Genomic DNA, 11600 nt, shown 5'->3' with positions numbered 1-11600 from the left:
TGCAAATTAGACACACAATATCTCATGCATTTTGCTTCCAGTACTGTTTGATCACAGTGATCCCCTTATGCAGTTGATGCAGCAAAAACGGAACCACTTGTGGGCAGCGGTTTCACGCTTATTATCTTTCATCAGCAGAAGATAAATTTGATTAATCTGGAATCTGAAATAAAAGACTGTCATGTGATTGTAGGAGCACAATACATTGCAACATTAGGTGAGCAAGTAAACAGTACTGATTTATTTAACATAATAATGATATATGGACCACTTATCAGAGAAACATATGACACAGCGATATTCTACACAGACATTTTCAATTACAATAAAAGACAATGCTTCTTTACAAACCATGAACAATTTAGTAATGGTATTAATCAGGTCCTCTGGAGATTCATGAGTTAAAGGCATTTTTTGCTATGCAGACTGTATATTAGCAATTCATTTTATATTCACGGTGCAGTGTTTCTCAACTCCAGTCTGTGGGAACCCTAACAGGCCAGATTTTCATGATATCTGAACTAGTGCACAGGTGAAATAATCATCTGACGGGTGAGAGTAAGTTAGTAACCAGCTGATTATTTCACCTGTGCTCTAGTTCAGATATATCTTGAAACTCTGGCCTGGCAGGGACCCCCAAGGTCTGGAGAAACACTGGCAGTGTATACATATCAATTAACCACTGCATTTTAAAACATCTGCATACAAAGTAAATCTTCTAAAAGTATTTAAAATGGTCACTTTGTTAGTAAAATATACAGCTCAAGAATATAAACCTGTAAAAAAAAACTCTTTAATTGATATTATCTCCTCTGCTGTGGCCAGTTAGGGACAGATCAAGCAATCACTGCATGCTATGTTGCCGAGTTCTAGACTTTGCAGGATAGACTACAACCTCTTTAGGGCTAAACGTTTTCAGATAAAAATAAAGGAAACAGTAGGCAAAATAAATAGCATGTATGATACATTGTTTTTTGTTATTACAAATAATTAAAGGGATATGAAACCCAAATTTTTTATTTCATGATTCAGATACATTATTGCAATTTTAAACAACTTTCTAATTTAGTTTTATTATCATTTTTTTTTAGTATCTTAGAAAACAGGGACTTATGCTTAGGAGCCGGCCAATTTCTGGAGCATTATATGGCAGCAGTTTTGAAAAAAATGTTATCCATTTACAAGAGCACTAGAGGGCAGCACTAAATCCTGCCATGTAGTGCTCAATATGCCTACCTAGGTATCTCTTCATCACAGAATATCATGGGAACAAAGCACATTTTTTTAAATAGTACGCTCTGTCTGACTCACAAAAGAACATTTTTGGGTTTCATATCCCTTTAAACATTTCATTGTGAATTAAACAGTGTATTTAATGTCCCTTTAAAGCTCATATGAAACACACAATGCCGTCAAGATTAAATGTACTACCTAGAGATGTGCATGGCGAAAAAATTTGGTTTGGATCGATTCGGATGTTTTCGAATTTCGGTTCGGATCGATTAGAATTCGGAATAATTTGAATCAATATGGTTCGGATTCAAATAAATTCGGCTGGATTTGGTTCGGTAATTCGGAATTTCGGTATATGTTAGGTGGGATGTGCTGTGTATTAGACTAGTATTATGTACTGTATATTAGGTGTAACCCATAGCAGAGTGATATAACCTAATATACTGTACAATACTACTGTAATCCATGGCCATCCGAATCTACCGAATAAATCCGAACTAATTCGGATTTATTCGGTAGATTCGGGACAATTTCAATTCGGAAATTCGAATCGATCCGAATCTCTGAATTTAAGGAATTCGACCGAATTTACGAATCGATCCGAAACGAATCGCACATGTCTAGTACTTACCAGTGGCCACTCATGACAAATGGTGTGTATGTTTATCACAACCAGACCCAGTTCCTACGCTATTTCCATTCAAATATACATTCACAAAACTCCAAAAGAATTCTCCAGCTTTGTACAGACTGTTGTCTTTCTTCCCAACCAGGGCTCAGGATGAACAAGGGATATATTGTCAGAATACTTAATAGGGACATTAAACCCAACAAATGTATCTTGCATATGAAAGAGTGTTATTTAAATAGGTTTCAAATATTTTTGTGCATGAAAAAAAAAAATATGGGACAGTCAACACCAGAATTTTTGTTGTTTTAAAAGATAGATAATCCCTTAATTACCCATTCCTTAGTTTTGCATAACCAACACAGTTATATTAATATACTTTTTACCTTTGTGATTACCTTGTATCAAAGTCTCTGCAAACTGCCCTATTATTTCACTTCTTTTGACAGACTTGCATTTTACCCAATCAGTGCTCACTCCTAGGTAAATTCACGTGCATGAGCTTAGTGTTATCTATATGAAACACATGAACTAATGACCTTTAGTGGTGAAAAATTGTCAAATAAAGAGACGGTCTTCAAAGTCTAAGAAGTTAGCATATGAACCTCCTAGGTTTAGCTTTCAACTAAGAATACCAAAAGAACAAAGCAACATTTTTGATAAAAGTAAATTGGAAAGTGGTTTAATATTGCATGCCCTATTTGAATCATGAAAGTTTTTTGGACTTGACTGTCCCTTTAAAGCTTTTTATTTTAATTTTTAAAACCTAACATGAAGTGCATGTCCTAAGGGTTGGAAGCTCATTGGCTGAAAGTTCCCACAGTGCAGTTGGTGGAGAGCACCCCACCCCACACACTCATAACAAAAATGTATTTCCCACACAGGAGCACTTTAAAAAAATAAATACTGTCTTTGTTCAAATGCAACAAAAACTGACTTTAATGTCCCGTTAAAATAAGGTGCCTTAGCCCTTTTATGTTGCAAACAGGTGTCAATATTACACTTTTTTTCTCACCCCTGTATTAGTCAGATTTTATATAAGCCTTAAAACATTGTATATAACTTTGTTACAAACCAGAAACCTATCAAGACACTTTGTAATACATAATTAATGGTGCTGGATAACCATCTTTCACACACACTCAAACACACACACAATTTACTGTTACATGATCAAATGATGTGCACAGAAGCAGCTATATACATTTTATATACATTACCTTGGATAACAGGCACTATTGGCTGCATCCAATTTAAAATTAAAAAACAAAGAATGACCTACATACAGAAATCTAGTGTCAATGTTGGCCATGTTGACCTCTGGCAAAGTGGCAGGCAAAGTCATACTTATTTTTGCATTTGCAGCCACAGATGTTACACTGGAAAGGGTTTTCGTAGCCATGGCAACCCATGTGGATAGTATAAAGTATATTATCTGCAAAATACATGTCACAGTGCTGGCAGTGGTGAAGAAGCTGAGGGTCTTGTACTGGCAGGGCCGGGGCAGGTGTGCTGGGTTGGCTGTTACTAATGCTGGGAGTGCTGGTCCTCCCGCTGCGTTCACTGCTTGGCCCAGCCACAGGACTACAGTTTCTGTGGTTATGGGTCACGCGTACCTCAGGGCTGGCAGGAGAAGAGCTCTGAGCCACACTATTGGACACAGCAGAGGCACAGGCCGGAGGTGGAGGATGATGGATCATGAAGGGTTTCTCATCAGGGCAAGGTCCAGCATCAGGAGAAGAAGGGTTGTGAGTGTCTGGTGGAAGGCTGGATAACTGCCCTGCCAACGTGGACAACTGGTTCAAGGGATTGTCCACCATCAGCTCTTGAGGATCCCTAGATATACCGCCATGTGTGACCTTTGCCAAATTCTCATAAGCCTCATTTTGGATACTGGGAATCTCATGGGAGAAGTCATTGAGATAGTCTGGTTTGTGAACTACCATGGATGGTGGACTAAGGTTAATAAGAGCACGGCGGCTATAACCCAGGCTGCTGACCTTCTTTTGCAGGACACCCCACATTTTTTTATTACCAAGAGAAGGGCGAGTGCCTTTCATGGGCAACATCTTGTGCTTGCGACGACGGTGGTGAGATAGGTTACTGCGATCGCTGCAACGGAAAGAACATAGCTCACACTTATAGGGCTTCTCCCCAGTGTGTGATCGCATGTGGGCTTCCAGATGGCGCTCATAGGCAGATGCAAAAGGGCACAAGTGGCAACGGTGTGGCTTCTCACCTGCAATGACAGGAAACAGTTTGAAAATGCAGTGTCTATTTTGTGATCAACAACTAGGTAATGAGTAAAATAAAATCTGGAATTACTATGCACAAACAATCTTTACTATTAAATAATTGAGTTAAGTCTTTTTCTCCTGTTAAAATAAATAAATTAAAAAATGCAGTATTTAGGAATTTTTACAAACCACCACCTTCCTTTTAATTGTTTTGCATAAATCTACTTGCGTAAAAGTTAACACTACTGTTGAAACCATGGCAACAAATGACATCAGCATTTCAATGGCATCTTTTTGTACAATTTGAAATAATAACTTCTAGCAAATATATCCACAGGCAACAGAGAAAAAATCCCTTTGAGGTGGAATAAGAACGGATAATTAAAAGGACATAACATATATTGCAAAAATACTTCTAGTCAAATGCGCTACGTGGTGTAGTTATTTATAAAATAGTTATATTCAGGCAAGCAGATAATCATTTCTAGTGAAGATGTCGGTTACAAATACAGTAATAAAAACAAACAAACAGAGAAGATGTCATGATATGTAAGGCACTTGGCTCCAATGGATCTTCTCAGAACTGAACCAAGAGTCCACATGTTCAAGCTATCAGAGGTAACATAATCAGTAGCTGTAGCTATCTAACCTGTTCTTGTAAAAGGAAATTTTACAAATCTAACAGATGGCGTTGGGAAACATTGCTCTTCTGTGACATACTAAAATGCAACGCTTCCAAAAACAGCTACATCTGTTCTGAATAGTATTTTTACCCAAACTTCAGAAAAACCCACCTTAGTGCGAGGAAATAATGGCCGGTATAGTAACATATAGTAAGGTATGTAAACAAGAGGAAGCAAAAGAAACCAACATCACAGTAGGGGTGAGAGAAAGAAAGCCCAGCCCAATCAAAAGGGTGTGTCTGCAGCATCTTTGAATACAATTAACTATTATCAGCTGCTTGCTTGACTACATTGTTCATTTAATGCACTATTTTACTGGCTGTTAGCTGTATCTCTAAAACTGCAACGGGAGCGGATGCGTCTCAGCCCTGACTTGCTTTTGAGTTTCTATCTGTCCAAAAGTCCTATCAATAAATATGCTATAAAGCAGCTAGATTACCTTCAAATGTATTTTACAACATTAAATGGATAATACACCATCCTCTATAACAGGATAGCCAAATGACTGCCCATCGGCACATGTGGCCCTCGGTACTAGTTTGCGTGTAACAGCAGACAGAAATTACCCTGCAACCTACCTTACCTAAATCTGTCCCTGTGCTACTGAACATTTTTAAGAAATATATTGTTTAATAGACATACATTTATATGTGGCCCTTAAGGCTTTTAAAATATTGATCTAGGGCCCCATGTGATAGGAACTTGGCCATCACTGCTCTATAAAAAGGTTTTGCACTATTTCATAGAGCTAGACTGGAACCTGATAATTCTGGACAGGGGGATTTTTCCGAACGTTACTTCTGTCATCCTGATATAGAATAACATACAAGACAAGTGTAAATATATTTTTAAAACAAATTAAAACCTTGCTTGCTGCAGCTGTGTTTCAATAACCAAACTCCACCCACCACTTGCCTTTTTTTGGAAGAGCCAATCCAAGCTTGAGTCTGCAGGCAACAAGGCTATAACGAAGGTCATTGTGTTACTAAAAAATGCTTTATTTTTTTTTGTAATTTTTATCAGCTAAAATCCAATTAGGAAAAGATATGTAGCAGAGTTAGCCTTGAAGAGTCAGCAGGGTGAATTTCCAGCTCTGAGAATAAGAAAATCCAGAGTTTTCAGAGAATAAACTACATGAAAAGGGGGCAAAATAAATAATGAAAGTATATTGTAAAAGTTGTTTTACTATGCATAACTAAATATTTTATATTCAAGGTGTTGACTGTCCTTTTAAATAGTGTTTCTAGCTTTCTAACACACTGCTCATATGTATATACGTTTGCTTCTCTCCTATGTGAGAAGAAATAATTGCAAAGAAAAACAATTTTGTTTGTATTTTTTTTTTTAATTATTATTATTGTAGGTTCATCAGTTTTAACTTCACATGATGTAAAGTCTGGATGGAGAAAGACACTGGAGACCAGGAATACAGATGAATACATTTCTTATATATATTTCTTATCTGCTCTTTTTCTAATTGTATCTATTATTTTAGCAATAATGCTGTGCAGCAATAAACATACAGACAGGGCTTTTCTGAAACTGATCTATACTTCTATGAAGCAGTATCTTAAGCTGAAAATGCACGCGCCTCGTATAGAGGATGAATGCATATTTATGGAACCAAACTTTAGGAATAATAATACTGTTTCACAATATAGAATTATTAAAGAGATGCCTTAAAGGGATACAAAACTGTCCGTTTCTATGTTGTAATACAAAAGCACTAGGCAGTGGGTTACACGTAATATAAATCGTGATTAATATTATTCAGCATTTTAAAAGAATTAAAACATTTTTTTTTTTAACTTCATGTCTAGGTTTCATTACTTTTAGGCATTTTTTCCTTTGATGTGGTTGCTAGGAGACATCTGCTCTAGCTGTAATCAGTTTATTGACAATGCTCAGTATTTTACTGTAAATATGTGACTGTAGAACTTAAGTTCTGTAATGTCCATTTTCTTATCTCACTTAAGGCAGTGGCTACACAGAGGATTCAATCATTTTGATAACAAGTAAGTTCTTTGCTGTTTTTTAGACAATCTGTTTCTTTTTATGTTTACTTTAATTCAACCTTTTTTTTTTACTACTAAAGGAGCACTCTTTCATATCCCTTTAATTTCAAGAACCTCAACATTTTCTTCTGACATTTTTAGTTATTTTCATACTACATATTTTTAGAAACACACTTCTTCCTTGATGCTTAAAGAAAAAAACAAAAACACTTTGCTCCTAATTTTTATGCATTGCAGCTACCATGCTGGTCTTTAGCCGCTTGTTTAACCCCTTACAAAAGCAGGTAGTAAGGGAGGACACTAATGCAAAACAACACGCATTAGAATGTCCCTTTAAATATTTTTTTGTAGGTTTAAAATTTGTATCTGGAATTACAGATTCCATTCTCTATGTTTAAATGGAAATTAAATTCAAAACTAAAACAAACAAAATAACCTCAATTCTGCAAGTCACTCAGGATTACGTAAAGCGCCAAGACATTCACACATGATAACGGAATCCTACCTGTGTGTATGCGAATGTGTTCAATTAGACGGGCGGTGCCTTTGCTGGCATAGTTACAGTAACGACATTTTAGTTTGCCATCATATGTCCTCTCAAAGCTATCCACAAGCATTCCTGTGCTCTCATCAAGGGACACCTCCACCGAGGGATGATCAAGCCCATTGTGATCGCTGTCTGTCCCAGCTGCCGGTAGAGCAAGGCACGGAGAGTTAGCGGTGAGCACATCTTGGTTTTGTGACCCTAATTCATAGAAAGTAATTTAGTGAATAGCACCTCTCTGACAACTGTTACAGGCGGTATAAACAGGGCACAGCAAGGGCACGTACAGTGAAAGAGAGGGATCAACCAGTATGGGTTAGTGACAGGGGTCAAGATTTGACTTTGCAGTCCTCACTACAACCAATTAACAGGAGACCATCCTCCCCTAGGGCCCCATTCTGCTCATGACAATATCATGAGCACAATAAATAGATAGAAGAACAGCAGTTTTAGATGGTTTGACTTTGGCAAACTATGTAGTAGTGCAACAGGTAAGATCAGTAGAATACTAGTTGTATAAGGAAGAGCACTATTCTTTGCTTATAACTATGTGTTTAACCCATGCAAATAGCTTAAACACATAGTTAAAGTCAGCTACAGAGCCGCATTGCACTATTGGAATCTAGTTGAACACATCTGGTGATAAATGACAAGAGGCTTATGTGTGTAGCCACTAATCACTAGTTGGTTCCCAGTAGTGCATTGCTGCGCCTGAGCCTACCTAGGTATGCTGTTCAACAAAGGATACCAAGAGACTGCAGTAAAAACATAATTTATGCTTACCTGATAAATTCCTTTCTTCTGTAGTGTGATCAGTCCACGGGTCATCATTACTTCCGGGATATTACTCCTCCCCAACAGGAAGTGCAAGAGGATTCACCCAGCAGAGCTGCATATAGCTCCTCCCCTCTACGTCACTCCCAGTGATTCGACCAAGGACCAACGAGAAAGGAAAAGCCAAGGGTGAAGTGGTGACTGGAGTATAAATTAAAAAATATTTACCTGCCTTAAAAACAGGGCGGGCCGTGGACTGATCACACTACAGAAGAAAGGAATTTATCAGGTAAGCATAAATTATGTTTTCTTCTGTTAAGTGTGATCAGTCCACGGGTCATCATTACTTCTGGGATACCAATACCAAAGCAAAAGTACACGGATGACGGGAGGGATAGGCAGGCTCTTTATACAGAAGGAACCACTGCCTGAAGAACCTTTCTCCCAAAAATAGCCTCCGATGAAGCAAAAGTGTCAAATTTGTAAAATTTGGAAAAAGTATGAAGCGAAGACCAAGTTGCAGCCTTGCAAATCTGTTCAACAGAGGCCTCATTCTTGAAGGCCCAAGTGGAAGCCACAGCTCTAGTAGAATGAGCTGTAATTCTTTCAGGAGGCTGCTGTCCAGCAGTCTCATAAGCTAAACGAATTATGCTACGAAGCCAAAAAGAAAGAGAGGTAGCGGAAGCTTTTTGACCTCTCCTCTGCCCAGAGTAAATGACAAACAGAGAAGACGTTTGTCGAAATTCCTTAGTTGCCTGTAAGTAAAATTTTAGAACACGGACTACATCCAGGTTGTGCAGTAGACGTTCCTTCTTTGAAGAAGGATTTGGGCATAAAGAAGGAACAACAATCTCTTGATTGATATTCCTGTTAGTAACTACCTTAGGTAAGAACCCAGGTTTAGTACACAGGACTACCTTATCCGAATGAAAAATCAAATAAGGAGAATCACAATGTAAGGCTGATAATTCAGAGACTCTTCGAGCCGAGGAAATAGCCATTAAAAATAGAACTTTCCAAGATAACAACTTTATATCAATGGAATGAAGGGGTTCAAACGGAACGCCCTGTAAAACATTAAGAACAAGGTTTAAACTCCATGGTGGAGCAACAGTTTTAAACACAGGCTTAATTCTGGCCAAAGCCTGACAAAAAGCCTGGACGTCAGGAACTTCTGACAGACGTTTGTGTAACAGAATGGACAGAGCTGAGATCTGTCCCTTTAATGAACTAGCAGATAAACCCTTTTCTAAACCTTCTTGTAGAAAAGACAATATCCTAGGAATCCTAACCTTACTCCAAGAGTAACCTTTGGATTCACACCAATATAGGTATTTACGCCATATCTTATGGTAAATCTTTCTGGTAACAGGTTTCCTAGCCTGTATTAAGGTATCAATAACTGACTCAGAAAATCCACGTCTTGATAAAATCAAGCGTTCAATTTCCAAGCAGTGAGCTTCAGAGAAGTTAGATTTTGATGTTTGAAGGGACCCTGTATCAGAAGGTCCTGTTTCAGAGGTAGAGACCAAGGTGGACAGGATGACATGTCCACCAGGTCTGCATACCAAGTCCTGCGTGGCCACGCAGGTGCTATTAGAATCACTGATGCTCTCTCTTGTTTGATTCTGGCAATCAATCGAGGAAGCAACGGGAAGGGTGGAAACACGTAAGCCATCCTGAAGTCCCAAGGTGCTGTCAGAGCATCTATCAGGACTGCTCCTGGATCCCTGGATCTGGACCCGTAACGAGGAAGCTTGGCGTTCTGTCGAGACGCCATGAGATCTATCTCTGGTTTGCCCCAACGTCGAAGTATTTGGGCAAAGACCTCCGGATGAAGTTCCCACTCCCCCGGATGAAAAGTCTGACGACTTAAGAAATCCGCCTCCCAGTTCTCCACTCCCGGGATGTGGATTGCTGACAGGTGGCAAGAGTGAGACTCTGCCCAGCAAATTATCTTTGATACTTCCATCATAGCTAGGGAGCTTCTTGTCCCTCCCTGATGGTTGATGTAAGCTACAGTCGTGATGTTGTCCGACTGAAACCTGATGAACCCCCGAGTTGTCAACTGGGGCCAAGCCAGGAGGGCATTGAGAACTGCTCTCAATTCCAGAATGTTTATTGGCAGGAGACTCTCCTCCTGACTCCATTGTCCCTGAGCCTTCAGAGAATTCCAGACGGCACCCCAACCTAGAAGGCTGGCGTCTGTTGTTACAATTGTCCAGTCTGGTCTGCTGAATGGCATCCCCCTGGACAGATGTGGCCGAGAAAGCCACCATAGAAGAGAATTTCTGGTCTCTTGATCCAGATTCAGAGAAGGGGATAAGTCTGAGTAATCCCCATTCCACTGACTTAGCATGCACAGTTGCAATGGTCTGAGATGTAAGCGTGCAAAGGGTACTATGTCCATTGCCGCTACCATTAAGCCGATTACCTCCATGCATTGAGCCACTGACGGGTGTTGAATGGAATGAAGGGTGCGGCAAGCACTTTGAAGTCTTGTTAGCCTGTCCTCTGTCAGGTAAATCTTCATTTCTACAGAATCTATAAGAGTCCCCAGGAAGGGAACTCTTGTGAGTGGAACGAGTGAACTTTTCTTTTCGTTCACCTTCCATCCATGTGACCTTAGAAATGCCAGCACTAACTCTGTATGAGACTTGGCAGTTTGAAAGCTTGAAGCTTGTATCAGAATGTCGTCTAGGTATGGAGCTACCGAGATTCCCCGCGGTCTTAGTACCGCCAGAAGAGCACCCAGAACCTTTGTGAAGATTCTTGGAGCTGTAGCCAATCCGAATGGAAGAGCCACAAACTGGTAATGCCTGTCTAGGAAGGCAAACCTTAGGTACCGATAATGATCTTTGTGAATCGGTATGTGAAGGTAAGCATCTTTTAAATCTACAGTGGTCATGTATTGACCCTCTTGGATCATAGGTAAAATTGTCCGAATAGTCTCCATCTTGAACGATGGAACTCTTAGGAATTTGTTTAGGATCTTTAAGTCCAGGATTGGTCTGAAAGTTCCCTCTTTTTTGGGAACCACAAACAGATTTGAGTAAAACCCCTGTCCCTGTTCCGATCGTGGAACTGGATGGATTACTCCCATTAACAAGAGCTCTTGTACGCAGCGTAGAAACGTCTCTTTCTTTGTCTGGATTGTTGACAATCTTGACAGATGAAATCTCTCTCTTGGAGGAGAGTATTTGAAGTCCAGAAGGTATCCCTGAGATATTATCTCTAGCGCCCAGGGATCCTGAACATCTCTTGCCCAAGCCTGGGCGAAGAGAGAAAGTCTGCCCCCCACTAGATCCGATCCCGGATCGGGGGCCCCTCAATTCATGCTGTTTTAGGGGCAGCAGCAGGTTTCCTAGTCTGCTTGCCCTTGTTCCAGGACTGGTTAGGTTTCCAGCCTTGTCTGTAGCGAGCAACAGCTCCTTCCTGTTTTGGTGCAGAGGAAGTTGATGCTGCTCCTGCTTTGAAATTACGAAA

At 39.6% G+C, this 11600-nt stretch overlaps 1 protein-coding gene across 2 annotated transcripts in view; it reads right to left on the bottom strand.

Annotated features, from left to right (window-relative positions):
- Nucleotides 1-218: 218 nt before the first annotated feature.
- Nucleotides 219-11600, bottom strand: part of IKZF5 (IKAROS family zinc finger 5) — a 45136-nt gene continuing 33754 nt past the window's right edge. The window contains exons 3-4 of one of the 2 annotated variants that reach the window (XM_053692614.1): nucleotides 7302-7541; nucleotides 219-4100 (exon numbers count right to left, since the gene is read on the bottom strand). In XM_053692614.1, coding sequence (XP_053548589.1) covers nucleotides 3160-4100; nucleotides 7302-7541 — 1181 coding nt within the window. In that variant the 3' untranslated portion in view covers nucleotides 219-3159. The remainder of the gene's footprint in view (nucleotides 4101-7301; nucleotides 7542-11600) is intronic. The other variant, XM_053692615.1, reaches the window with a different exon arrangement.

The sequence above is a fragment of the Bombina bombina genome, chromosome 9 (assembly GCF_027579735.1).
Source record: "Bombina bombina isolate aBomBom1 chromosome 9, aBomBom1.pri, whole genome shotgun sequence".
NCBI classification, from domain to species: Eukaryota; Metazoa; Chordata; class Amphibia; order Anura; family Bombinatoridae; genus Bombina; species Bombina bombina.
The sequence above is the reverse complement of the archived record's forward strand: the minus strand, read 5'-3'. Positions and strand labels throughout refer to the sequence as shown.